Below are 27,418 nucleotides of genomic sequence, written 5' to 3'. Positions count from 1 at the left end.
GGGTTACTGGCCTGTTACCTGCTGGGATCCAGTGTCCTCTTTGCTGGAGGCTAATTTGTCTTGTAGACAATAAGACAGAAACTTAGAGCAATGGGGTAACACCCAACTTCTGCTACTTTCAACCATTGTCAGGCCAGGCACAATCCATTTATTTACCATTTACAATCAATTGTGTCTTTAGAGGAAGAGGGAGGTGTGGAGCCTTGGCAACTTAAAAACCTATGGGAAGGACCTAGTTATTTCCTTGTCCACTCATGAATGCCTCCTTTTTATGGGTATATTTGGCATTTCTGGGGATGGTTTTACAAAGTTCATCTTTAGATCTGTTCATGCAGAGTGAAGTGTTATGCTAGAGAAAAAAATGATGTCTTGTGGGTAGAATGGCACAGAAGTTAAGAGCACTTGCTGCACTTGAAGAGGACCTGAGTTCAGATCCCAGAACACACATGGTGGCTCTCAACCATCTGCCACTCCAGCTCCAGCGGGATCTAGCTCCCTCTCCTGGCCCCCATGCTCCATGCATACATGCAGTGCACTTCCATACACATAGGGTAGAACGCCTAGAAAACAACAGCAAAATTGTGTAAAATTTGTCTCAAAGCAGAGTGAAGTGGCACACGCCTGTAATCCCAGCTCTTTTGAGACAGAGACAGGCAGGTCTCTGTGAGTTCATGCCAGCCAGGACTACATAGAGAGTTTCAGGACAGCCAGGGCTATGTAAGAACCTGTCTCAGAAGAGTGACTACCAAGGTCCCTGGCTTCTTTCCCTTCAGAATACAAGCTCTGAAACTACTATGGATGAAGAGCTGGGGCTGGTCGGGGCCACGGCTGATGACACGGAGGCAGAGCTAGTCCGTAGCATCTGTGAGAAGGAACTGCTGGATGGTAAAGAACATCGCTGTGTGCCCTTCTCCCAACTAGTACAATCCGTCCCAAACCCCGAGCTGTTCTTCCAACAGGCAATCAGGTACTGGCTGCCTTTGTTCCACTGCTACTTAAAGTCTGCAACAACCCTGGCTTATACAACAGCCCAGAGCTCTCTGCAGCTGCTTCGCTGGCCCTGGGCAAGTTCTGCATGATCAGGTAGGCCCGGTGGGCTTCATCTCAAGGAATCTGAGATGATTCCACCTTCTTCCATTCCTGACGATTCTCTCTGCCCTCAGTGCCCCCTTCTGTGACTCCCAGCTTCGTCTTCTGTTCACCATGCTTGAAAAGTCTTCGCTCCCCACCGTCCGGTCTAATCTCATGGTTGTCACTGGGGATCTGGCTATCCGTTTCCCCAACCTGGTGGATCCCTGGACTCCTCATCTGTACGCCCGGTAAGAGATCCCTCAAACACCTGAGACCCAGTGAGAGTTCTACTCGGTCCGTTAGAGCAGTGAGTCACAGACTCTTCCCTGGCCTGTGGCAGTGTGTTCAGTATCTTGCTAGTGAGTCACTCTGTACAGGTGGGCCCTGAGTGGACACTGTAAGTTGAAGCTTCCCTCTGAAATCTTCCTACAAGCTTTCTGTTGTCCCTGACTCCAGCCTTCAATTCAAAATAGCCTTCAAGCTGCTTCTAAAATGGCATGCTGAGGAACAATAGATCCTGGTACCAGGCCTTCATACCTATCTTATGGTGTAAACAAGGATTCTTGATCTCAGTGACTAGAGCTTTTGTTCCTAGCCTCCGAGATCCAGCTCAACAGGTGCGGAGGACAGCAGGCCTGGTGATGACGCACCTGATCCTAAAGGACATGGTGAAGGTGAAGGGGCAGGTGAGCGAGATGGCTGTGCTGCTCATCGACCCTGTGCCTGAGATTGCTGCCCTGGCCAAGAATTTCTTCAATGAGCTCTCCCACAAGGTGAGGGGAGCAGCTTGGAGCTTTCTGCAGAGGAAGGGTCTGTGTCCCACTCCCCAGCACCCTCCCCACCTCATCTCATCGCCTCTTTCTCCTCCAGGGCAATGCAATCTATAATCTCCTCCCTGATATCATCAGTCGCCTATCAGACCCAGAGGGCGGCGTGGAGGAGGAGCCCTTCCACACCATCATGAAGTATGGCTTTCTAGACCTAGAGGGGTGTATGTGTCTAGCATACAGATTTAGGAACCAGATACACTTTTAATCCCAACTCTGATTGATTTATTGATTGGATGAGTGATTATTTGATATGCCAAGAATAAATATAAATGAACTCCGGGCCTTGCATGTCCTATGCAAGCGCTCTTGCCACTACTCTCAGCCCCAGATGTACATTGTAGCTGCACCTTCTCCAGAAGTAGCTTGACCCTCTTTTGCCTGTTCACCCCTGAGATTTATAGCACCTCCATCATAGTTCTCGTGGCTCTTAAAGGGGGTAAGGCTCCCAGTGTGGCAGGCACGTAATAGCCGTCACTAGATGGCAGCTGCTCTGATTTGCATTCTCAATGAAGGGAAGGAGACAGGAGTATGGTAGGCCAAGAAGCCAGGACAGAGAAAGGTGGTGCTGGGTGGGGTTGGGGTGGTGGACTCGGTGTAGTGGTTGAGAACAGAGCTTTCCTGGCCAGTCATATACTGCCCCTCCTCACAGGCAGCTCCTCTCCTACATCACCAAGGACAAACAGACCGAGAGCTTGGTAGAGAAGCTGTGTCAGCGCTTCCGCACAGCCCGGTATGTTGCCATTTTGGAAGATCTCTGTGCCGAGAGGGACCCTTTGGAGGGAGAAGTCCCTGGTGGCACCTCTGGGACCAAGGGAGACTGAAGGGGAGGATGTGAGTGCCTCACCAAGTCCCTCCCTTGTGCAGAACTGAGCGGCAGTACCGGGATCTGTCCTACTGTGTGTCCCAGCTGCCCCTCACAGAGCGAGGCCTCCACAAGATGCTGGACAACTTTCACTGCTTTGGAGATAAGCTGTTAGACGAGACTGTCTTCAGTGCTTTTTTGTCAGTTGTGGGCAAACTGCGTCGGGGGGCTAAGCCCGAGGGCAAGGTGAGTGGCAAGGTCACTGGCCCTGTTGGCTTCCAGTGCAGTAAACACAATCTGCTCCCCTACGTGCTCAATGAGACTGCTATTTTCACTTCCTGCCTTGCTAGCCTCACTGCAACCATAGAACCAGAGTAACTTAAGACCAGATCTTTCTATGTAAAGTGGCCCCCTTTGTAAAGTGCCATTTCCTTTTTTATTTATTTTTCTTTTTTTGAGATTTATGTATTTTTATTTCATGTGCATTGATGTTTTACCTGTGTATATGTCAGTGTGAAGGTTCTAGATCCCCAGGAACAGAAGTTATAGACAGTTGTGAGCTACCATGTGGGTGCTGGGAACCAAACCCAGGTCCCTTGCAAGAGCAGCCAGCCCCAATAAAAGCCGTTCATTTTCTGCTTGAGATAGGGTCTTGGTATGTAGACCAGGCTGGCATCACACTCACAGATTCCCCAGCCTCCACCTCCCATGTGCTGGTAGTGAAGGTGTGTCCCACTGCGCGGCCCTATACTTCTTGGTTTCATTAAAGCCACGCTAAGTGAGTAGGGTTCCCGTCTGCTCCTGCCCCCACACTCGTGGCCTCTTCCCCATCAACTTCCTGTCCTTGGCACCGTGCTACAGTCTACACTGACCTGGATGATGAGTGTGATTGATAGGTCAGTACCCAGAGTCAAGTGTACACTGATGCTGGGTTCAGTGAATACAGGGCCACATAACTTGTCACCATAGTATCATACTGGACATTTTCAGGACCCTAAGGCCACCTCACTCCCCACCCCTGAAGTAGTGTCACTCAGTTGGGATCACACCGCACGTGATGATTTCAGAATGGCTTCTTTCACGTAGAATAAACATGTAAAGTCTTTCTGTGCCTTTCCTTAGCTGTTTCTCTTTAACCTTTTTTCCCCCAGGCTGTAATAGATGAATTTGAGCAGAAGCTTCGGGCCTGTCACACCAGAGGCATGGATGGAATAGAGGAGCTTGAAACTGGCCAAGGAGGCAGCCAGAGAGCCTTGTCTGCTAAGAAACCCACTGGTATAAGAGGCAAGCCCACACTGGTGGTCGCCATCTTTTTTTTTTTTCCCTTTGTGGTTTATTTTTGTTTTGAAATCATGTCTCCCTGCCTCTTCTAGTCTCAAGGCAACAGGCTCTGACTTCTGTAGATTCAGACAGTGACTTTGTCACACCTAAGCCTCAGCGTACCAACCAACGTCGTCCAAATACTCAGCAACGGAAGTCCAAGAAGAAAGTCAAAGTTGTCTTCTCAAGTGACGAGTCCAGCTCGGACGGTATGATACGGCCTCCTGAGTGCTGCTTGCCTTGGGGTCTCCGGTGGGCTTGCCTGGGTGTAGACTCAGTCTTCCTGCCTCTGGCCTCCCCACTGTGCAGTTGGGCTTTGCAACTCTATTTTTTGAGATCCGTTTTGCACCATCTTTGTGACTCAGCTTATGTTCCTATAATTCCTTGAATAGAACTTTCAGCGGAGATGACAGAAGAGGAGACACCCAAGAGAACCACCCCCATCCGCAGAGCATCTGCCCGAAGGCACAGGACCTAGGAGTGGCCTCTGCCTGTTCTCTCCCTGCTGTGCAGGGCATCTTATCAGATGATCTTGAATTCAGTACCCCCTGTATAAATATGTTGCCTCCTTGTTTTTAATAGGTAAATGGTCTTTGCTTTCAAGGCCTTTTCTCTTAGAGCCCATGTGATACTGCTTTCACTTTCCAAGAGTCAGTTGCCAGTCCCTGTGTTTTCTAAGGAATAAATGTTTTTATACACTTTCAAGCATTCTGTCCTCTGCTGGTCTGTTTCCTCTTCACATCAGCCCAGATTCAGATGGCATACAGGGTTATCAATCCAGGGGTAAGCCCAGATGTCCTTAGGCTGTCTCTGGGTCTCACTGCTTCATCTTGGCACAGCTGGTGAGATTCCACTATACAGAATTATGTGGTTTCTAATAAGGTTCACATAAGCACTTCTCAGCCTGGGGGTACTTTGTACCCCAGAAAACATCTGACAATCCTACAGACCTATTTTGTCATAGCAGGGAGCTGCTGTAAGCACCCAATCACTGAAAGCCTTGGAAGGATGACATCCTTCATGCGTGGCACACCCCACAACACAGCCTGTCAGGAGGGTGTAACTTGAGAAACATTAGACCTAGGGTTTGCTTCCTCCGTGTGCCCTACCTCATTCCAGGTTAGCAAATGACTGGCTGGCTGATGGCAGAAATCATGAGCCCCCCCACCCCCAGCTCTGTAGGTGACGAGGTCCATCCCCCAGGTGTGCAGGTCCAGCCGTTCAGCTGCAAGCCATGCAGTCTGCTGAGTCACTTGGAACAGGCACTCTGCTGTTTCTGCTGTCATGACAACAGCACACGGCCTCCGAAATGCTCCCTCGCTCTTATGTGTGTGGCTGGGGAGCAGTAATTACGTGATAGGCATGAGGCAAAAGGGAAGATGGACCTCAGAAACATGCTTCGCTTAGGGCAGGACTATGAGGGGCTCCTGAGACCTCTCTGTGGGAAAAGGGTCAAAGCTGCAGATGGAGCTTCTATTGGCAAGGCAGAAAGGGGGCAGGGCCGAGTGCGAGAAGCGTCTGCACTGGGAGCAGCCTCACCCCGCCATCCTGTTCATTTGGCCTGCCTCCTGCTCATGGAAAGCCTGGGCATGGGCTGTCGGTCTCCCACAGCTTGGCTCTGGGGCCCTAAAGAGGTAGGGCAATCCCAGAAGGGCAAGCAGCCAGGCAGGACTGGATTTGGGGTACAGCCCAGCGTGCTTCCTGCTTTTTAAGCAAAGGTTACCACCAGGCCAGCTAAACTTAGCAATAGGCTCTTCTGCTAGAAGAGCAGGGAGCTAACTGGTCTCAAATTGCACCGGCCTAGCAAAGAGAGCCCAGGATGCCCCTGCCCTCCATGTGCTGAGCTCCCAAGCCCTTTCACGTGCTCAGACCCAACCCTTTCCAACCTCCCTACCCTTCAGAGCGAAGAATCCGTTTCTTCCCTCACACTTGTGGGAAAAGGCCGGGGGCTTGCCTGTTCGGGCTCAGGGCAGAATACTTTTCCCCCCTCTCCGATCTCACTCTGCGTCCACGAGGGCAGCCAAGGAAGGAGAGTCCCTGGCTGCAGGGCCAGTCGGCACGTCCCAGGACAGGGAGGGACTTCCGCCCTCACGTCCAGCTCTCCACCCTGAGGCTGCAGTAGGTGAAAGGGAGGGTGTCTCCTAGCCTGGGCGTGCAGCCCTCACGTTCCGAGGAGGGATACTGTTCCAACCAAACCCTCAGCAGGGATGGCTGTCCTTACCCCGGGGACCCAGCACAGGCCTCAGCTGCTGAGCACAGAGAAGTGTTTGTAAGTCTCAGTTATCAGGTCTCCAGGCTGTTTGAGCGGAGGAACCTCCCCTTCACGATTCTCCCCTAGCCTCCTCCTTGCCCTCACAGCCCAGTCGGGGCCCTCTTTCCCAGGAGAATGGAAACCAGGCGGCAGGAAGATGGGAAAATAGGGCTGCGAAGGACCCCCGCAGGAGGCGGAGTGGCCCCCCCGCCCCCCTTCGGGACTTTTCTTCTGCCTTTTTTTTTTTTTTTTTTTGGCCTGTGTCACTACCAAAGAACAACGAGAAGATCCTCAACCCTCATAAAGAGAGGGTCGTCGGCGCAGCGGTGGACAGACCCACGCTTCTCCATTTCCCCCATCCCTGCATCTCCCAAGGTCCTCCCAATTTATTCGGGGGGCAAGTTTCAGGTCTCTGGGCCCTGGATGTCTTTGGTGCACACCGGGCGCTAGTCCTTAGGTCCAGTCGGTATTCCCTCAGTCCTACACTGAGAACCATCCCCGGGTCACCTCCACAGCGGGCCAATCTCAGCTCCCCTCCCCCTCTCAGCCCGAAGCCCACATGCTTGGTGCGTGCACATTTCAAAAACGAGGCGGGTCCAAAGGGGGAGGGGGGAGGAAGAAAAAAAAAAAAAGAGGCCCAGCTACTCGCGGCTTTACGGGTGCACGTAGCTCAGGCCGCAGCGCCCTTGAGCTGGGACTGGACGAGCAGGGAGGGAGGCGGGGCGCACGTCATCGGCTCCCCCCACCCCATCCCGGTTCCTATAAATACCGACTGCAGCCCTCCCCAGTGCTCTCTGCTCCTCCCTGTTCCAGAGACAGCCGCATCTCTTCGTGCAGTGCCAGGTGAAAAGAAAACTCAAGCGTGGGCCGCAGGAGGCCGGGGACGGTCGGGAGTTGGGGAGCGGGCGCACGCTAGCCGGATCTGGGGACGCTGGGGCGAGATCCGCCAGACCGAGCCCGGGCGCCGCATTGCAGGGGCTGGCGGAGGACGTGATGGGGCGCGCGGCGGGAATGGTGGCGGCGGCGGCGAGGTGGGGGGGAGGACACGACCGCCTGGTGCGCCTCGGGCCACACTGACCTCGCTCTCTTCTCCCGCAGCCTCATCCTTGAGACACGATGGTGAAGGTCGGAGTGAACGGGTGAGTTCTAGGGTGGGGCTCCCCGTAGGCAGGTCTGGCTGACCCCGCGGGCTTCGCGGTAGCCTGGGGAGTCGGATGGGGTGGCCGCAGAACCCAAGGAGACCTCAAGGTCAGCGCTCGGACCTGGCCAGGGCTCGCACTGGCGGCCCCCAGCTGTTGCGCCTCCGGTAACTCCGCCCTTGCGGGGATGAGCAGCCCGGAGTCTTAATGGGAGGACCATCCCCCGCCCACTCAGGATCCGTTCCCCTAATCCCCTGGCTGGGGCTTCTTTCTTTACTTTCGCGCTCTGAGGAGTCACGTGGCAGAGCGGGAACCCCTCCCCCCACCGACCCCCTCCTCCCCGTCGGTGGCCCGGGGATGTGAGGTGCATGCCTTTGCGCATCATCTCCTAAGGGGTAACTGGCCGCCGCCATGTTGCAAACGGGAAGGAAATGAATGAACCACCGTTAGGAAACTTTCCTTCGGCCTTCCTCCTTCATAGCCTGTGACTAACCTTCCCACTCAGCCGGGCGGAGTCTCTGTCCTGTAAGCCAGGTGATGCAAGGCTTCCGTGCTCTCTAGAGAGTTCTGCCTCAATCCGGCTCATCTTAGTAGCCTTTAGAGCAACCTTCAAGCCTGATTTTTTTTGTTTGTTTTTAATTTTTTAACCTCAGGCGGATGCATTTTCTAGATTATTTTCTTAGACTCGTAGCAGACTTAAACAGGTCCACTTGTCCTCCTCCAAGCCTCAGAGGTGTGGTAGTTATGGCGTAGTGCCAAGTGGGGTGAGGGAGGGGGGAGAGGAGCTGAGTCATGGTGGTTCCGAAAAGAAAAAATTTCCACCACAAAATGGCTCCGGTAGTAGCGGCCCCTTCCCTCCGTTACCTTCGCTTCCCATCATAGCCTAGCACTGACCCAAACCCTATAGGCCAAGGCTGTAAAGGTCACTAAGAGGATTGGGTGTCTTCGGAACCTCAGGATGCTGCCCTTCTCCCCATTCCATCCTTCAGAAACCAGATCTCTCCACTCCACCCTAATCTGAAGTTAAATTTAGCTGGCTGACCTTTCTGTATTGGGGTCTGAGCTCGGCTCACCACCCTGCTGGCCCCTACACACATCTGTTCTTCCTGCTCTGATTTTCAGCTAGGTGTCTTGCAAATCAGCCCTGGGATTGGGGCTTGGGAAGCCACTGGATTTTTTTGTTTTTTTTTTTTTCCCTGTAGTGGGAGGGACTTTGCAGGAAACAGGTGGGCTGACCCCGCCTGCTCATTCTGACCTTTACCCTTGCCCTTTGAGCTTGGTGATGCTGAGTGCACAAGTCTGTCCTGACGGGGAGCAGCCTGAAGCCGGGCCAGGCTGGAACCAGCTTCCCCAGGCATGGGCGGTGGGGATGGATGGCATGTGCTGCGCCTGTGCCCAGACTGGGCACTTGCCCCTTAAGAGACTTGAAGTGGCTTGGGTGGGTGCTGGGCAAGGCTTTGAGCCCAATCACCTCTTGGACAGGAAAGGAAGCACCACTTTATGGCCGTGGAGTAAAAGCCCCAGCAGTCTGGGGTTGCTTAAGGAAGATGAAATTAGACTTTTGGGGACTTTTCGGGGGGGGGGGCAATGAATGTCAGGGTTCTACATGTGAGCATCTAACCAGCTTTATCAGGAAATTCCGAGCAAAGCGGGCGGAAATTTCATGCTCCCCTTCTAATGCTGTTGAATCTCCATAAAAACTGCCTTTGTTATGACGTGTATAACTGGCTGCTATGCACTTTCCACACCTATGGGACAACCGCATTCTGCTTTCTGAAGCGCGTGGGTTGGCCTGGTGCCTACCACAGACCCGAGAGGAGTTCTCTGATCCCAGCTTGCCTTTTTTCTTGCCCTCAGATTTGGCCGTATTGGGCGCCTGGTTTGCAGGGCTGCCTTCAACAGTGGCAAAGTGGAGATTGTGGCCATCAATGACCCCTTCATTGACCTCAACTACATGGTCTACATGTTCCAGTATGACTCTACCCACGGCAAGTTCAACGGCACAGTCAAGGCTGAGAACGGGAAGCTGGTCATCAACGGCAAACCCATCACCATCTTCCAGGAGTATGTGTGGGAACTAGACAGGGGGCTGTTAGTTCCCTGTCGCCTGGGATGGGACGCCACTGTCTGGTCCGTGGCACTCCTGTCCATCAACTTTGTCCTGCTCCCCCACTTTCAGGCGAGATCCCGCCAACATCAAATGGGGTGATGCTGGTGCCGAGTATGTTGTGGAGTCCACCGGTGTCTTCACGACCATGGAGAAGGCCGGGGTAAGTGTCCGGAAAGATGAAGTGGGTGGGAACCCCTCTATGCTGGGGCCTGAGAAGGAAGTGCCAAGTCTGAAATCAACTTCTCCTCTACAGGCCCACTTGAAGGGTGGGGCCAAAAGGGTGATCATCTCCGCCCCTTCCGCCGATGCCCCCATGTTTGTGATGGGTGTGAACCATGAGAAGTATGACAACTCGCTCAAGATTGTCAGCAATGCTTCCTGCACCACCAACTGCTTGGCCCCCCTGGCCAAGGTCATCCATGACAACTTCGGCATCGTGGAAGGACTCATGGTAGGTAGACAGTGGGGACAGCTCGTGCGTTTTCCGCCCTGCCATGAGCAGGTCTTTCTCTCTACAGATCCCTTTTGGGTTGGGGGTAGCAAGCAAGACTTGACTCATTGCCTCCATGTTTTCCAGACCACAGTCCACGCCATCACTGCTACCCAGAAGACCGTGGATGGTCCCTCTGGAAAGCTGTGGCGTGATGGCCGTGGGGCTGCCCAGAACATCATCCCTGCATCCACTGGTGCTGCCAAGGCTGTGGGCAAGGTCATCCCAGAGCTGAACGGGTGAGGTTTTGCTGCGCAGGCGGTGGGGTGGGATTGGAGGGTTGATAAGCTGGCCTGACCAAATCTCCCTGTGTCTGCAGGAAGCTCACTGGCATGGCCTTCCGCGTTCCTACCCCCAACGTGTCTGTCGTGGATCTGACATGCCGACTGCAGAAACCTGTATGTTTGGGTTGGGCTGGGGTTGTCTCTGGCATAATGGTGAGGTCGGGGCACAAACAGTCACCTTGATTTTGCCCTTCCCAGGCTAAGTATGATGACATCAAGAAGGTGGTGAAGCAGGCATCCGAGGGCCCACTAAAGGGCATCCTGGGCTACACTGAGGACCAGGTTGTCTCCTGTGACTTTAACAGTGACTCCCACTCTTCCACCTTTGATGCTGGGGCTGGCATTGCCCTCAATGACAACTTTGTAAAGCTCATTTCCTGGTATGTGGGGGAGGGTGCGGTGGAGTAGCAGGGTTTGGTGCCCTCTGGTGTCTAGCAAAACAGCCCTTACTAACAGTCCTCCCAATGCAATCTAGGTATGACAATGAGTTCGGCTACAGCAACAGGGTGGTGGACCTCATGGCCTACATGGCCTCCAAGGAGTAAGAAGCCCCCAGTCACCCGCCCCAGCAAGGACACAAGAGCAAGAGAGAGGCCCTGCTGAGGAGTCCCTGTCCCAACTCAGCCCCTGACACTGAGCATCTCCTTCACGGTTTCCATCCCAGACCCCCAGAGTAGCGGGAGGGGCCCAGGGAGCCCTACTCTTGAATACCATCAATAAAGCTCACTGCACCTACCCTCCTTTGTGCTTTACTGTAGGGGCCTGGGGAGGGAAGCTGCAACAAGGGAGGTTAGGAAGACTCCACCCTTGGGCATGCGTCTCTATTGTCTCTTCAGCTGGATGCTAGATAAGAGTCCTGGGCCACACGATAGCCAGGCTGCCTGCTCTGAGCAGGCCACCGTGAGGGGTGGGGGTTGACACTGGAACAGGCTTTGGTTGGACAGCTAGTGTCCAAATCTGCAAACAGGTTAATTTTACCCAGGTGAAGTTGGAAGGGAGCCCAATACAGTTAGGCCAATGTATGAGTGAAGGGAGGTGATTGCCCTGTGCCAGAAGCCTCACCTCCACCTTCAGGTGTGGGCCCTGGTGGGCAGATGTAGATGCTCTGGTTGGGGGGGAGGGGTGACTTGTAAATACCTGTGTCATATGAAGGCATCACACAGAAAGTGCTTAAAACAGTGACTCAAATGCTCGATAAATATTCACCTTCATTGCTTTGAAAGATTCCATTCAAATGTAAGCTCTGCAGGGGCTCCGGAGATAGTCCAACTTTGTCTCCCTACGGCATCAGGGACAGCTTAGCCTGTTTTTGCAAGTGATAGCCATGGAGGCGTTCTCTCGGCTGATCCCTGAGCACGAACACGGGTGGGCAGCAGCTTCACCTTTTTCCTGTCAGGTGACCTAGCGCAGGCACCGAGTCCCCTTTGTGTGGACTTCACAGCCAGGTCCCTGCAGTGGGCAGCTGTGAGCACCTGGCCACATGGCAATGCCTGGCACCTTGCCTCCCTGTAAGGCCTTTAGGGAGCTAAGCCCCGCCACCACCACCAAGGGTACATGATGCACAAACGCTTAGGAACTCCCGGATGAATCTGCTTCACACCAGTGCGTGCCTGGGCCACTTAGCACCAGTACCAAAGTCCAGGATACCCAAGGAATACAGGCAGGAGGTCCCATAATCGCATTCCTTACAAAATGGAGGGGGGAGGGTCACAGGTGTTCTGGCAGCGTTTAAGAGATGGAGAAGTAGCAAATACCCACGTGGGAAGGCAGAAGTACCCCAATGTGATGGGAGTTGTCCAGGAAGGGTGGGGCCCAGCCTAGCTCCAGACAGCCCAGAACCCTGGGGAGCACAAAGCCCCAGGGCCAGGCTTCATGCAGTGGCACAAAAGACAGTCCTCTGCAGACCCACGCCCCGCCTCGGTGAGCTCTGGGGAACCAGGCACTGGGCCCTATCTCATGGAGCTATCAGATGAGACATCCCGATCCGAGTCCTCAGTTTCGCCTGGCGGTGGCGGCGGGTCGCTAAGCGGGACCGCAGTGAAAGCAGGAGACTTTCTAGGAAGAAACACCAGCTGTCACCTTGGGGCAAGGAGGGAGGCTGATGAGGCCAGCGTGCTTTTGTTCTCATGGCCTTATTTTCTGGGGCACAGGGGGACGCCAGGCAGGGAAGTAGGGACGGAAGAAAGTCTTCCGTATTCAACCTGATAGGGAACAGTTCGCCTCTTATCTCAGAGGCTCCGAGAAGCTAATCTATCAGAAAAGTCTGAAGTCACAGCATAGAGATGCTCCCTGAGCCGACATGACACTCGCCCCAGCTTCCGGTCCAGCTGTAACTTGGTGGGTATGGAGGTGCAGGACCATCTCACTATGTTGCCAAGGCTGACCCCAACCTCCTAGGTGCAAACAATCCTCCTGCCTCCAAGGAAGCAAAGGCCAGTAAACCCTGTAAGCATGCACACTCTGCCCAGCTAACTATAATGTGGGGGATTGGGTTGGGTTTTTTTGTTTTGAGACAGGGTCAGCAGGCATTCCGGGCTTGCCTGGAACTCTATACAGAGGTAAGGCTGGACGAGTACTTGTGGGAATCCACCTGCCTGTGGCTCCTATGCATTTAATGACACACGTGCACCACCACACCTGGCTTACTGTAGGTCCTTGGATTTTGTTTGTTGTTGTTGCTGTTTTGTTTCGTTTTGTTTGAGACAAGACGTTGCTGCTATAGTCCAGGACAGCCTAAAACTCACCACAATCCTGCCTTCCAAGTACTGGACTACAGACTTATTCCACTATGCCCGGATTACAGTTTTGTTTTGTTAATTTTACTCTGTGTGTGTGTGTGTGTGTGTGTGTGTGTGTGTGTGTGTGTCTGTCTGTATGTGTGTGTGTACGTAGGGCCTTAAAGGCTAGACAGGTACTCTTAACACACAGCTATATTCCCAAACCCCAAATTTACTCTGACACAAGGTCAAATACGTAAGGCGTGGTTTTGATTTGGATCAAAACCTGCCCCTGTATCCCTTTGTCCCTTGCCAGGTCTGGGCTCTCAGGCACTCAGAACTGGAACACTGGCAAGTTCCACCTGATGGCCAAGGCAGGGGAGGAGGCTATCAATCTGGGCCACACCTACAGGGGACTCCCAAGGACAGCTCCACATAAAGACATGAGCTGGCCGATGCCCACAGGCCATCGGGGCTCATCCTTGGGGGAGGGACACGGCTGTCCAGGGCAGGCCCTTACCGGTCTCCTGACTGTGTGATAAGCCGGCGGCAGGTCTCCATCTGCACGTCCAGGCCCCGCTTCATACTGCACATTTCCATATACTCATGCAGGTGTCGGTTCATGTCATTTTTGGCTGTGGCCAGTTCCAGCTGCAACGGGGTGGGGTCAGGGAGGATGACCAATGTTAGCAAACCCAGGGTGAGCCAGCAGGCACCAGGGCACCAGCTGGGGCCCTGGGGGCCAAGCCGCCATAGTTAGAGACTTAGACTTCAAAAACAACAACAACAACAAACAACAACAAAAAAAACAGGCAGAAAACATCAAGTACACTACAAATGACTCTTTTCCCTAGGAATGGTGGGGGGGGGGAGGGGGAAGACTAATTGGCAATCTACTGTCAGGCCCTCACTCTGGCCAGGCAAGGGCTCAGGACAGTGTTCCATACTCAGCCCTCTCCGGGAATCTCTATTACCCCTGGCTCCCAAGAATCAGTTGGATGTCTGAGGTTTTTTGTTTGTTGATTGGTCTGAGACAGGGTTTCTCTATGGCCTTGGCTGTCCTAGCCTCACTTGGTAGACGAGGCTGGTCTCAAACTTACAGAGATCTGACTGCCTCTGCCTCCCCGAGTGCTGAGCTTAAAGGCGTGCGGACCGGCCCGAGTTCTTTTTTAGAGAGCGATAAAAGCATGGTAGTGTGAGCACCCCCATAACGCCAACACTCAGGAGGTGAGGCAGGAAGGTCATGAAGTCAAGGCCAGTTTGATATAAACCTAGAACCTAAATAGTAAAACCTGGTCTCAAAAAGGGGGAAAGAAGACAGGACAAATGGTCCTTGCTGCACATGTCTGTCAATCTGCATTTGATACCAAGAGGCCACATGGCAGAAGGAGAGAACCAACTCCAAATTGTTCTCTGACCTCCACACATGTACCATGGCAGGTAGACACACACAAAAAACAATAATAATAATAATAATAATTTAATTTTTAGAAAGGTGTTTAACAGCATGGAGAGACTTGGGATGGTAGAATGCTTGCCCAGGATGCAACAAAACCGAATGTCTGATCCCCAGCACCACAGAAACTGGACCTGTAACACACATCTAATCCCAGCATTAGGGAGGTGGAGGCAGAAAGATCAGAAGTTGAGGGTCAGCCTGGGCTATAGCAAGCTCGAAGCTAGCTTGAGCTACAGGAGAGACCCTATTTCAAAAACACAAAAAGTAGCTCTGTGAAGAGAACTTGCTCAGCACAGGTCCTGGCTTCAACCCCTAGGGCTCCCAAAAGAGAAAGACAGAAAGTATCGAGGAAAGGGCTGTCAGTGTGCACGGGACAGAGTGGACTTCATTTGCAGGAGCAGAAGCAGAAGCAGAAGCGGAGGTGTGTGGGACGCCTTTGCTTCCTGGCTCCTTCCTGGGTTTCTGTGGCTCAGCTCACCTTGGTTCTGTACGGCACACTGGCCTCCCTCAACCCACTTGTGAACTCAGTGTCTTTGAGGCGGTGGTTCTCAACCTCTGGATCTCGACTCCTTTGGGAGATCACATATCGGCTACCCTTCGTATCAAATACTTACACTCCAATTCCTGACAGTGGCAAAACTCTAGTTATGAAGTAGCAACCAAATAATGTGACGCTAAGTTAGGAAAGTCACCAGGACATGAGGAGCTGTATTAGAGCGTCCAGCATTAGGAAGGCGGGGAACTGCGGCTTCGAGGGCAGGCAGAGTCCTGCTCATCGCTCCTTCTCCGCCACGGAGCCCTCCCTCAACCAGAGCTAATTCACTGGGAAGTATTCCCAAGACTCACTGTAATGGGGGAAACCTAAACCCCATGTAAGATAGACTTCCAAACTGAGGTCTCTGCATCAAGAAAAGTCTCCGCCCAAGGCTCTCTGCAGCCGGCTTTGGAGGCAGAGAAAAAGTAGGCTGAGGCGGAAAAAGTATCTAGGGCAGAGACAATCGGCTGCCTCTCTTTGTTTTGGGTACAAAGGCCAGGGGCCAGGAGGGGAGACTCAAACTGCTGCGGGGCGGTTTGCTTGGCTGCCTGAGAGCAACCAGAAGTCAGAAGAGTGGCTGTGAAGCATATGAATGGGCAGTGAGGAAGCCAGCCGCAACAAATGTGAACTGGGCAGAGGGTGGGAACAGGCAGAGAGAGAGACAGGAGCCACCGGAGCAGACAAAGAGGACAGCCGGGACACTGGCATGCCAGGTCATCTGGTGGTCAGCTGTGTTGTAAGCCATGGTGGAGATGGCTTGAAGGGCATGCTTGTTCCCACAGCAGACTGTGCCGTCAGTGAGAAAAACATGACACTGCAGGTCAGAGGTCAGCCACCACCTACCCACAGACACACACAGTACTCCAGGTCAGAGATCAACTGAAACACACACACACACACACACACACACACACACACACATACTTCTTCCTCAGGAAGACTGCAGGAGACAAGGCGAGAACCCATTATTCTAAGACACAGAAGTGAAGCAAAAATGGTCTCTCAAAGCATAAAGCAGTACTACCAACAGATGTCTGAGTGTCATATGTCACCCTAATTTACACATTGAAGAGGGATCACCCCAAAATTCTAGACTCACTGTGGGAGACCAGAGTGCTAGAGGTAGGTGGGAGAGATGAAAGGGTCAGGGCTGTGGAAGAGAACTCCCACCCAGCACCTGGCTTTCCCACCCAATAACGGGGCTGACCTGCCTCTATCTCAATTAACTCTGAGGTCAAGGGTCACAAAAATAAAGGCCCAAAAGATACCCCAGGTGGACCCCAGGAGCCACCAAAGCTACCAAGTGAGCTTCCTCTGCTTTCCTCAAGTCAAGTCATTCTTCCGGGAGAGGACAGAAGTCATACAACTCAGGGACAGCTTCAAACCATGTTTCCGTTCTTTTTCTTTCTCTTTTTTAATTTTATTTTTTATTTTTTTGGCTTTTTTTTAAACAGGGTTTCTGTGTGTAGCCCTGGCTGTCCTGGAACTAGCACTATAGACCAGGCTATCCTCAAACTCACAGAGATCTTCCTGCCTGTCTCTCAGTGCTGGGACTAAAGGCTTGTGCCACCACCACACCTAGCTAGCTTCATGCTGTGCTGGGATCAAACCCAGGGCTTCATGCCTGTTAGGCAGCCATTCTACCAACTGAGCCCCAGCCCCAGCCCCAGCCCCAGCCCCAGCCCCAGCCCCAGCCCCAGCCCCAGCCCGGGGTGCTCTTTTCTGTCTCACCAGATCCTGTTTTCATTAGTCATTTGTGGCCTAAGGGATGAACCAGAGAAGAGTAGCAGGCTCTGATCACGGCGTGAAGACCCCTACCTGGCTGACGTACAGAAGAAACTGAGCCTTAAACCTACCATCCAAAAGAGGTGGGTCCAGCCCAGGGAGGGAGGGCAGGAAAGAGGAAGGAAAGGGGCAGTAAGAGGAGTGGACAGGAGAAGGTGGGAGAGGATCACTTGGCCCCAGGCAAACCTCAGCTGGCGGCAGAACATTGGCTGGGCCTCTGGGTTAAAAACAGAAACCCTGGTTTTGCTTAGGTTTAGCATGGCCATTTGACGTGGACTGGGACACTGCAAACCCAGGGGAATCACTTTCAATCAGGGGGAGCCCCACAGGCACGGGAACACACAAGGGTTGCAGGGAGGTGGGTGGCGGAGTCTCCTCCTGCTTTTCCCCGTCAGTGTCCAGGACACAACCACCTCACACAGCCCCGTCCAACCCTCCTCTGACAGAGACCTCCTTCCTGCAGTCCAGCAGGACAGTCAGAACCCCAGATCCATCACCATCTATAAAGGACTCCCTAAGGCTCAAAAAAAAAAAAAAAAAAAAAAAACCAAAGGGAGACTCCTCCAAGGAGCCAAGGAGTTCCCCTGAGTGCCACAGCACCTAGGGTGTTCCGGTAATAAACAGCGCACGCCTCGGCCTGTCAACATGCCGGATCCTGTCCTAACCAGCACGGGTCTCGCTCTATCTGATCGGCTTAATAACCCTGCCTGCCGGGACAGATTAGCATGCACATCTCCATTTGACAAAAAGAGAGACAGGCCCGAGATGAGCATGGCGGGAAACAGCAGTAACTCCAGCAGGCTAAGGCAGGAGGATTGCCTCAAATTTGAGGCCAGCCTGGCTACATAGAAAAATCTTGTATGTGAGCCTAGAGAGACGGCTCAGTAAGTTTGGAGCCCTGCTCTTGCAGAGGACCTGAATTTTTCTGGCACCCATGTCAGGTTCACATTCACAGCTGAGCTATAGCTCCAGGGGATCTGAAGACCTCTTCTGGCCTCCAGGGTACATACACACCTAAAATACTGAGACACAGGAAAAAAAAGGAGACAGACAGAACAAATTTGTGCCCACATGTGTGTGTGAGAGAGCCTATATCAAAATACTAATACTACTACTAATAATAATAAAATTCAAAAGAATGAAGGAGCTAGCTGGGGTTTTCTCAGTGAAGTGCTTGCCTGACAGGCATGAAGATCTAAGTTTGAGCGCAGAACCCAGATAAGAAAGAAGCTAGATGGTGCAGAACATACTTGTAATCCCAAAACTAAAGAGGCATGGAGAGACAGATGCCTAGGGCTCCCTGGCCAGCCTAGTCTACTCAGCAAATCCCAGACCAGTGAGAGACCAACTTTTTTTTTTTTTTTTTAAGTTAACCACACCTAAAGAACACTACCTGAGTTTGTCTTCTGGGCTCCACACGTGTGCACATCTGTACACACACACACACACACACAAAGGAAAGGAGGAAGGCCCAAGGAAGGAAAAAAAGAAGAAGTGTGATAGTTCATGCCCATAATCCTAGCACATACATACATAAATATATGTGAAATAAATAGAAAGAGGGCTAGAGAGTTGGCTCAGCAGTTAAGAGCACTGTCTGCTCTTTCAGAGGTCCTGCGTTCAGTTGTTCAGTTCGTAGCAACACAGTGGCTCACAACCATCTATACTGGGATCTGATGCCCTCTTCTGGCATGCAGGTATACATGCAGGCAGAACAAGCATACACAAGATAAATAAATAAATCTAAAAATAAATAAATAAATAGAAACAATGGAAGGAAGACAAAAGATTTGTTCCAAGTTGTAACAGAGCCAATATTTGAACCCGTATCTATCTGCCTCCACATCCTGAGGGCTCAAGGACCTGCTAGAGCTACCACAACTGAGGGGGGTCGCTCCTCCTGCCAACAGATAGGAGCTCCTGGTCTTGGGGTCTAGCAGGGAGCACGTCTACAGCCTGGCTTGTGAGGCCTGGGAAGAGAGCCCCGACTGTCCTTACCTCTATCTGGTCAATGGTCTCCTGGTACTCCTTCTCCCGGGTTTTGAACAGGGACTCGGTATCTTTAATCACCTTCTCCAGACTGTCCTCCTGCTGCTGGAGAAAGGGAAGCAGCGAGGGGCGGCCAACCAGGGAGGGACAAGATAGGGGCATTCCATGGGCCAAGGTGGAAAGAGAGAGAAAGTCTGGTTAGACGAGACAGAACAGAAAAGGAACGGGAACAGAAACGGGGAGAAGCCAGGGGAAGACGAAAGCCACACTGGGGACAGAGCATGAGAAGAGGAGGCAGATGGCGTGGCAGGATACAGAGGCAGAGCCTGAGGGGCCTGAGGCCAGGAGGGGAGGTTACCTCTCCCTGGGCCTCTGCGGCTGCCATGGCATAGCCTGAGAAATCCTCCCAAAGTAGCAAGGTCTCCTCAGTCTCCTCCCAAGTCAGGCTGTCACAGTCGTCCTCAAAATCATACTCCCTCCTAGAGACAGGGAACCCGTGTGTCAAGGGTGCTGGGGCCTGAGTGGGCACAGGGCACTATGGGAGCTCCGGCCTCGGGGGACTGGGGCACATCTGGTGAGGACAGCTGGGAGGGACAGCGGGCTGGCCTCAGGGGACCTGGGACTTGGGGAGCTGGGGTGCATCTGGTGAGGGAAGGGACCTGTGGGCTGGCCTCGGGGACCTGGGGGGAGCTGGCGAGGGGGGAGACCTGCGGGACTCACAGCTGGCTGAGCATGCGCTGCATCTCCTCGTTGATGCTGAGGGCTGTGCTCTCCTCCTCGTCACCCTCAGGCTGGCGGGGCCCATCACTCTCCGACAGGGAGGTGTCCTCCTCCACAGCAGCCTTGCGCTCCCGCTTCCGCCCCCCCATGGACGGGACCTTAATGGGAGACAAGTGTAGAGACTACAGAGGCGAGGCCGGGTGCATGAGGAGAGGGTGGGCAGGGAGGCCGCAGGGTGGAGCAGGGCCAGCAGGAGAGGAGGAGCAGACAGAGAAGAGACACAGTTACACGACAGGAACAGACACGGAAGACACACACAGATAGGGCAGGACTGCGCACGAAGAAGGAAGAAGGAGAAACAGAAAACAGAGCAGTAAGATAAGGAGAGAAACAGCTTGTGATGAGCACATTAAGATGTGTTTAAGGGGAGGTGGAGAGGTGGCTCAGTGGTTAAGAGCACTGGATGCTCTCTTCCAGAGGACCCAGGTTCAATTCCCAGCAGCCACATGGCGGCTCAGGGCCCTCCACAACTCCAGTTCCAAGGGAATCCAATGGCCTTTTCTGGTATTCTCAGACACTAGGCACTCGTGTGGTGTCCAGACATTATGGAGGCAAAATATCCATACACGCAAAACAAATCTTTCGAAAACAAAAAAGGGTGTGTTTCATGGCTATGGAGGAATTGGGTTTGGTTTGGTTTCGAAGTCTTTCTCATGAAAGGAGTCAAGTGAACACAGTTCTAGGCTGTGAGGAAGACAGGAGGCTCCTGTTTACTAAGGAGAACTTGAATTGCTTCCAGATCTGGAAGGCCCGTGGGAGAAGGAAAAGGAGAAAACTCAAAAGAGGAAGAGTGAGGAAAACAGACAGGGAAGAAGACATCTGTGCTGAGGAGCCCTCAAAACTGAGGGCGGGGTGGCTTAGAGACGGGGACCGGGACAATAAGCTTGCGTGAGGTCACACTAACCAGCTTCTTCTATGGAGAAAGCAAGAGAAAAGATGAGAGGAACAGAGAGGAGAGAAGCAGACAGAGGGGGAGATGGAGTTAGAGATGGCTTCTAAAACCTCTCTCCTTAGGCTGTTCCTTGCCTCCCAGCCTAGTCCCACCAAGGGTCCCAGGGGACAAGATGTGTCCCAGGGTGAAGGGCAGCAGGGCCTAGGCTCCAGGCCAGCCATAAGAGAAGCTCCTCTGCCCTGCCCAGCCCCTGAGAGCTGCGGACAGCAGGCCTCTCACCTGGAACATCTGGATCATATCCTCGCAGTTGCGCTGCTGAGCCAAGTCGCACAGCTTGGCTGTGATGTCGATGCGACGGCAGATGTCCATGTCCACCTTCATGGCCTTCTCCTGGATCTTGGTGTCCAGCTCTGTCAGATTCTGTACCAGGGACACCAGAAAGAGTGAGGGACTGACAGGGCCTCGAGCACCCCACTGTCACCACAAAGTCCCTGACCTGCTGGATCAACATCCCTTTTCCTAGGGGTCACCCTAGCACGCCATGCACATCCACTGCATGGCTTATGATTCTGGACCCCCGCCAGCACAGACTTGGGAGGGTTCGGCCTCGGCTGGGCTGAGCGGGGCCTCCCCTGAACCAACAACGGGTTTTTGTTTTGTTTTGCTTTGTCTTTTATCCTCCTGAAATTTAAGTCCCCAGAGGTGAAAGAGACCACTGGGAATGACAGCGGGTGGTGGGGGCACATTTGTTTTGTTTTCAAGATAGGGTTTCTCTGGGTAGCCTTGGCTGTCCCAGACTTGCTTTGTAGACCAGGCTGGCCTGGAATTCAGAGAGATTTCCCCTGCCTCTCCCTCCCTGAATGCTGGGATACCACCATGCCTGGCTTGGTATATGCCTTTAATTCCAGAAAAGGCAGGGGGATCTCTGAGAGTTTGAGGCTATCCTGGTCTACAAAGCAATTTCCAGGACAACCAGAGCTGTTATACAGAGAAACTGTCTCAAAGAGAGAAAGAGAAAGAGAGAGGAGAAAGTATGGAATAATGACATGACGCTTGTCTCACTGTCTAGCACTAAGCACCAGCCAGGACCATTGTCCTCTTCAGGACAACCCTGAAATGACCTTGCCTTTCTTTTCCACACCCCACAGATGAGACGGGGAGGAGTTATGGTGGGAAATAGAGAGGTTTAAGGCCACACAGCTAGCAAGTGGCAGAATTCACAAATGAGCCCAGGCAGCTGGCTCCAGAGTTGTGCACATTAAAAAACAAACAAAACAAAACACAGTTGATGCTGGAATCGAATTCCTCATCTTTCTGATCATTCTGCCGCCACCTCCTGGGTGCTAGGGTTATGGGTATGAGCACACACAGAGTTCAGGGCTGTGCTCTTCCCGACAGCTTAACAACTTCCTGAGGTGATGAGGCCATGCACCCTGCCTCCAAAACAGGGCAGCAGCAGCTTCTCTGTCTACTGAATGGAGATACTGGCAGAGAGCTAAAGCCAGGGAGGACAGGGAAGGGAAGGGACGGGTGGCACTCGGGACACCGGAGGGCCAGGAGCAGCAGAGCACCTGAGGATCCCTGAGAGCCACGTGGGGAGGCTGAACTCACATTACTCATGAGCCCCTTGAAGACCACCAGCTCGGCTTTCAGTTGCTCGACCTTCATGGCTAGCTCCTCTTGGCAAGCATCAGCCTCTTGGGCCTCCTACAGCCAGGGGGGAATGGGGACATGATGACAACGTGGGAAACGGCGTGGGAGGGGCAGGGAGAGGGCCCAGTGGTGCCCCGGGGAAGCAGGGGCAGTGGGGTGGCCACCCTCACCTCCTGGAGCTCATTCACTCGCTCTTGCAGCTGTATCCGCACTGTGTATTCCTCTTCCCACCTGACAGACATTGGGAAGGGGGAGAGAGCACAGCCTAGAGTCCCTCCTGCCTCTATGGCTCCTAGCCCTCCCTCTCAGGCCCAGGCGTCAGGCCTCAGGTCTGGCTCCCTGAGCTGGAATTTAAGACAAGAATGCACGGGCAGCCGGCCAGTGGACAGCTGCAGCTGTTGGGTGGCTCCATACCTCCTGGCAAGGGCCGAGCTCACCGACTGCCTGCCCGGAACCTCCGGACCCTGTACCAGGAACTATATTTAAGCCCAACCGCCTCCACTTTGGCCCTCTGCAGTACCAATCCCCACATGGGCCCAGTTCCGCCAGCTGTCTGGATGGTTTCCTCCCCCACCTCCTGCCCACACCAGTCCACCAGGTCCCCCCAGAACCCAGTCTCCCACCTTCAGTGGCACAGATCCGGTTTCCCGCTCCTGCCCGCACAGAACAGAGCTTGTTAAGCCTGCTGCCCTGCCTCCTGGGTACCATTTAAACCTGTGAAAGCATCTGCGGGACACAGGCTGGATCAAGAGCTGCTCAGCTACCTTGTTGGGGGCAAAGTCCTCCCCCACCCAGCCCCTTGAAGTGAGCTATAAGAAGGCCACAGGACTGGCGTGATGTCCCCCCAACAGCGTGAAAGAAGTGGCCATCAGAAGCTAAGGACCGACGAGCAATCACACCCAGGGGAAAGGGAACCAGTGTGTGAGTGAGAAAGCGCGTCCAAGTGGCATAGCATCTCTCACCCCCGAGTTTAAACCAAAGCTTGCCAGGAGGTTGGAAGCCACACTTGTCATGCGGCAGGAGGGCTGGGTGCACATGCCACCCTGTCATAAAGAGATGGAAGGCAGGGGGTGCTGCTCGGCCCTGTAGGTTCAGAACTCGAGGCTGGCTGAGCCAGCAGCCAGACTCAGAGCCTGTGCCCATGAGCTCATCACTTCTGGCTGTGTCGGCATAGGCTTCTTCTGGCCTCAGAAAGGAGGGCAAGGGAGCTGAAAGAGGAGGCTCAAAGTGAGCTCAGTGGGAAGGGACCAGCAGAGGACGGCCTCTGCAGTCAGGACTAAGCAATCTGTGCCCCTTCCCTCCTCTCTCCCGCCCATCACCCTCTCGGGTTCCGTGTCTCTTTGCTCTCCCATGTTGTGCACTCACAGCCGCACTGCAGTATTCCTAATAATAACTCCCCAGCTGCCCCTCCCAGTTGGCTGGGGGGAGGAGGCAGCCAGCCTAGCCACCACCCTGCAGCTGACCAGGCTGCCACTCAGCTGTTGGCCTCCCTCACCCACTCTCCCCTTCCCTGGCAGCCCTCCACTCCCCCGCAACTGTTTCGCCTTCTGTTCTCGCAGGGGTGACTCTGAGAGCCTTGTCAAGCTACATAATTTCTTAGATAAGGCCTTCGTCTTTGCTGGTCCTTGGTTTCTTCATCTACAACTATGGGATGTGGCATCCTGTGTGCCTCTAGAGGAAGCACGCGGGATGGATAAGAGGTTAAAACTCCAGCCAAGATGCATCGGGCAGGGCCAGAAGTCCTCCTTGATAATAAACTCAATAAACCCAAGTGAAGCGTGAGAAAGTTAGAGCGAGATGCTGATAAGATAAATGACATAAATTATACAGGGTAAAAGTCTGAAGATGAGTCTAGATGCTCATGAGGATTCTATTTGCTCTCTACCCGGACACACAAATGGGTACAGTGTGACCTCTATGCAAATCTCATCCTTTTTCTTTTTTGCAAGGTTCCCGTAACTTGGGTAGAATCTGGGCAATTTCTGTATATCCTCCATTTACCAACAGCCTCTCCTGAAAATAAACCCTGTCTGTGAGTTGAAGAGAAATAGCAGGGGACATTCTTGTGTTGGAAAAACTGAGCCCCAAGCAGGGCACAGTGGCGCACACCTGTAATCCCAGCATTCGGGGAGAAAGGGTCAGGCGGATCTCTGTGGGTTCGAGGCCAGCCTAGTCTACAAAGTGAGTCTAGGACAGCAAAGGCTACACAGAGAAACTCTGTTTAAAAAAGAAAGGAAAAAAAAAGAAAAACTGAGCCCCAAGAAAAAAGGTCACACAGGCAAAAGAAGCGGAAAATAGGAGGGGGAGGAGGGAAGCTTTGCCCCTGCCTAGTGTAGCACTCAAGCGCCCATGCCGTCCAGGCTAAAGATGGTAAGCACAGTGTTGCTCTAACAAGCCCAGAAGGAAGGCAGGGGCTCTGGGGTGGAAGGGTGAGAGTCAGGAACCTTGCAATTCTAGCCACTGCGCCCTCTGCACAGCAGCATGCTGCAGAGTGCTGAGCACATCAGTCCGCCAGGAGTAACTCTTCGCTGCCCTGGACAGCTGCACCAAGGACAAATACCCTCTGTTGGAAAAGATGCCTTGGACAGGGGCAGCTGCTCCTCTGACTGTGGCAGAACTCGGGAACTGCCAGTGTTCTATTCACTATGCTAAGCCCTACAGGGGCAGAGCCAGCTACAGGCAGGTTCTGTGTGGTACCTTAGAGGCTGGGATAACTGGACGCCCGAAGTCAGTTCTGACATGGGCCACGGTCATGGAAGCCAGGCCGAGGGCTGAACCTCAGGAAGTCTGCTGATGAACGTCATCTGGGGGATGCTAACAGGTGACCAGCTACCTCAAGTTCACCCCAGCCCCATCGGCGTGTTCCTTGGGGACTCCAGATGGTCCTCACACATGGCTAACCAGACAGTAATCCCTGCCACTTGGCCTGCCCGGACAGTCCGGGCTACCCCCAAAAGGGCCACAGTAGATAAGAAACTGGAGCCCCGAAGCCTGGGCCTCCCTCTGATGGCCATGTACTTCCTCCCCAACCACGGCCTGGCCCACCTTCAAAGGACTTCTCTGCCTCTGGTCTCGCCCTGTTGCCTGGGTAGCAGCTGCCTGGCAAATCCTCCTGGGATATATAGCCAGCACTCCAATCTGACATCCTTTCCTCTTATCTCTTGTGCCAACCTGCTGGGGGCGGGGCTCCTCTCAGAAAGCCAAACCTTCATCCTCAGACTGCACTGGGCTGGACCTGGGATGTCACTGTAGGGTGTGCCCGTGTTCCCAACTTTTCCCTACTTAGTGCCCCTGCTGCTTCTCTCTGTTCAGGCCTCTTCTGCCGGAGTCTCCCCACCAGCCCTGGACAACCATCCCTTCTCCTTGTCCTAGGAAACCCTCGCCCTGGGAGCGCTCTTTTTTATTTTTACTTTTCTCTTTTCCGGTCTGTTTGACTGTTCCAAGCAATGGCTTTAGGTTCTGTAGCCCTTGAGCCTCTCACAGGGAATCAGGGTGAGACCTGGCTTCCACCGCCAGCGTGCCTTAGGGGCAACCCTGGGCTGCGGGTCCAGTCCCGCCCTCAATTTCACTTCATTTTTGCCTCCAATATTAAAGCTACATCCTTCGACTCATGCATGGAGTTTATAGCCTGAAACTGTCCCAAGGTCTGGGACTGGCCAGATCCAGATGATCAAGGCCCACGGATGCAGAGCCCTCTGGGATGCGTCTCCCTTTCATACCACAACACAGCACCCCACAAGTTAGCAGCGTCATGCAAACACCGCAGCCTGCGCAAGACAGGAGAGTCATGCCAGAAGAAAAGTACGAATTCCCAGTGTTCTAGAACGCTTCTGGTCACGAGTCTGACTTGAGAACCGTGTGTGGATTCTGGGGACCCTCTACATCCAAATCCTTCCACGCCCCTCAGATCACAGAAGGGAATTCACTCCTCTTGCCAGGACTGCTCCCTCCCTCCCCCACCACACTCCCCTTCTCCAGTCTGGGAAGCCCCGCTAACCCCCACCCCCGCCCGCCCCGAGGTTACATCTGTGTGTGGCATGTCTTGAACCCTGTCCCTACCTTCGCTTGTACTCGTCCCGCTCCCGCTTCACTTTGGCCAGCACGTTGTACAGCGCACGGATCTCGGGGGTGATAGTGTCGATCTGGACGCCCACCCCGTCAGGGTGTACCCAAGACAGGCCAGGCCCCTGCACCAGCGTGGGTTCCAGTCCCGGTCCAAGGCGGCGGGCGTGTGAGAAGGACCAGATGGTGCCGGGCATGAAGCGGGTCGAGGCGGAGGTGGAAGAGGAGGAAGAGGTGGAGGAGTGGCAGGCCGCAGAGGATGCGAGGGGTCCGGCTGGCGAGCGGGCGGGAGAGCCCAGCACGCGCGCTGACGGGGGGCACACGGCGGCCGGCCGGGCGCTCAGGGGTAACCCCAGGGGCCGGATCGGGCTGATGAAGCCGGTCTGTACCGCCTGGTCACGGCGGGCCAGGCCCCGCCTGCCCTGCTTACCCTCCTCCAGAGCCTGCTGCAGCTGCTTCTCCAGCAGCCGATTCCGACGCTCTAGTTCGTGTACCTTAGCTAGGAAGCAGCGAAACCGGAGGTTCAGGGTCTTGAGCACGTTGATGTTGGAGCCCAGGTCGTTGCGGAGAGCCATGGCTGCAGGGGGCGCCGGACCAGGACCCGGAGGCGAATAGGCAGGCGGGCCGGAGGAGGCAAGCGGAGCCGGGGGCAGGTCCCCTCCCCCGGCAAAGTGGTCACCTCCCAGAGGGTCTCCCAGTGGCCCGGCTAAGCCCTGCTGTTCCTGCTGTAGGAGGAAGAGGTTGGGACCAAATAACGGATTCATGGCTGCGCCTTCTGCTGGGAGATGGAGACCAGTGCAGCAGAGGCAAAGAGGAAGAGCCAATGAAGCTACTGCGGGATACGAGCAACCAATCAGGTGGCCCGGTAGGAGGGCAAAGGTCATGAGGGCGGGAGCAGGGGAAGCCAATGAAAGGCCCTTCTTAGATGTTTTGCCCTGAACCTTTCCGGGGTCTGAGGCCCGGAATGAAAATGGAATCAACGCCAGAAGGAGCCTTTCCCTAGGGAGCCCCTGCCTAAGGTTCTGACAGTAGGACTGGGCCTCTGGTAATCCAGGGCACAGTGGCAGACCACCTTCTCTCCATCCCTACTGCCCTCTTCTCCCCGGTACCCTAGATCTGATTCTGTGGCTTCTTCCCGGGGACAGCAGGTAACAGAAGGGGAAATTGGCCTGTCATTTGAGTCTGGCCCGGCTGGTTCCCTCTTCAGAGAACCCCAGGCCTAGCTTCTTACAAGCTGCCAGTGCCCAGT

General features: G+C 53.9%; 3 protein-coding genes across 7 annotated transcripts in view; 2 read left to right on the top strand and 1 right to left on the bottom strand.

The window, feature by feature from the left end:
* Nucleotides 1-4,728, top strand: part of Ncapd2 (non-SMC condensin I complex subunit D2) — a 24,534-nt gene extending 19,806 nt beyond the window's left edge. Inside the window, exons 23-32 of the mRNA XM_055609402.1 lie at nt 774-885; nt 960-1,083; nt 1,164-1,319; nt 1,667-1,844; nt 1,942-2,036; nt 2,551-2,631; nt 2,766-2,949; nt 3,855-3,978; nt 4,077-4,232; nt 4,416-4,728. Of these exons, the coding sequence (XP_055465377.1) occupies nt 774-885; nt 960-1,083; nt 1,164-1,319; nt 1,667-1,844; nt 1,942-2,036; nt 2,551-2,631; nt 2,766-2,949; nt 3,855-3,978; nt 4,077-4,232; nt 4,416-4,501 (1,296 nt within the window). The 3' untranslated portion in view covers nt 4,502-4,728. The remainder of the gene's footprint in view (nt 1-773; nt 886-959; nt 1,084-1,163; nt 1,320-1,666; nt 1,845-1,941; nt 2,037-2,550; nt 2,632-2,765; nt 2,950-3,854; nt 3,979-4,076; nt 4,233-4,415) is intronic.
* A 2,313-nt stretch (nt 4,729-7,041) lies between these two features.
* Gapdh (glyceraldehyde-3-phosphate dehydrogenase) lies at nt 7,042-11,033 on the top strand. The gene is made up of 9 exons (XM_055609406.1): nt 7,042-7,117; nt 7,373-7,413; nt 9,271-9,477; nt 9,593-9,683; nt 9,777-9,974; nt 10,101-10,252; nt 10,333-10,411; nt 10,496-10,677; nt 10,773-11,033. The coding sequence occupies exons 2-9, from the start codon at nt 7,391-7,393 to the stop codon at nt 10,840-10,842; spliced, it is 1,002 nt and encodes a 333-aa protein (XP_055465381.1). The 5' UTR covers nt 7,042-7,117; nt 7,373-7,390; the 3' UTR covers nt 10,843-11,033.
* A 455-nt stretch (nt 11,034-11,488) lies between these two features.
* On the bottom strand, nt 11,489-26,952 carry Iffo1 (intermediate filament family orphan 1). 5 transcript variants are annotated; one of them, XM_055609338.1, is made up of 10 exons: nt 26,167-26,952; nt 22,278-22,338; nt 22,066-22,161; nt 20,734-20,874; nt 20,467-20,475; nt 19,503-19,684; nt 19,141-19,261; nt 18,792-18,887; nt 13,535-13,665; nt 11,489-12,352 (listed from the first exon to the last, which is right to left on the bottom strand). In XM_055609338.1, exons 1-10 carry the CDS (start codon nt 26,931-26,933, stop codon nt 12,247-12,249), a joined length of 1,710 nt encoding a protein of 569 aa, XP_055465313.1. In that variant the 5' UTR covers nt 26,934-26,952; the 3' UTR covers nt 11,489-12,246. The 5 variants fall into 5 exon arrangements, with proteins under 5 accessions (XP_055465313.1, XP_055465309.1, XP_055465311.1 ...); XM_055609334.1 differs by lacking the exon at nt 20,467-20,475 and having other exon boundaries at nt 19,503-19,660; XM_055609336.1 differs by lacking the exon at nt 20,467-20,475 and having other exon boundaries at nt 11,489-12,348; nt 19,503-19,660.
* Nucleotides 26,953-27,418: the final 466 nt, after the last annotated feature.

The sequence above is a fragment of the Psammomys obesus genome, unplaced genomic scaffold, assembly GCF_907164565.1.
Source record: "Psammomys obesus unplaced genomic scaffold, mPsaObe1.curated_primary_1811, whole genome shotgun sequence".
Lineage (NCBI taxonomy): Eukaryota > Metazoa > Chordata > Mammalia > Rodentia > Muridae > Psammomys > Psammomys obesus.
Note: the sequence above shows the minus strand (reverse complement) of the source record. Positions and strands in the feature narration are given on the sequence as shown.

What these genes read in the sequence shown, in the direction of transcription:
- Gapdh (XM_055609406.1), top strand. Translation starts at nt 7,391, where the DNA reads ATGGTGAAGGTCGGAGTGAACGG. An exon ending in GTGAAGGTCGGAGTGAACGG is followed by an intron (nt 7,414 to 9,270) that starts GTGAGTTCTAGG and finishes TCTTGCCCTCAG; the next exon opens with ATTTGGCCGTATTGGGCGCC. An exon ending in TTTGTAAAGCTCATTTCCTG is followed by an intron (nt 10,678 to 10,772) that starts GTATGTGGGGGA and finishes AATGCAATCTAG; the next exon opens with GTATGACAATGAGTTCGGCT.
- Iffo1 (XM_055609338.1), bottom strand. Translation starts at nt 26,933, where the DNA reads ATGAATCCGTTATTTGGTCCCAACCTCTTCCTCCTACAGCAGGAACAG. An exon ending in GAGTGAATGAGCTCCAGGAG is followed by an intron (nt 22,162 to 22,277) that starts GTGAGGGTGGCC and finishes CCCTGGCTGTAG; the next exon opens with GAGGCCCAAGAGGCTGATGC. An exon ending in TCAAGGGGCTCATGAGTAAT is followed by an intron (nt 20,875 to 22,065) that starts GTGAGTTCAGCC and finishes TCCCTGGTACAG; the next exon opens with AATCTGACAGAGCTGGACAC.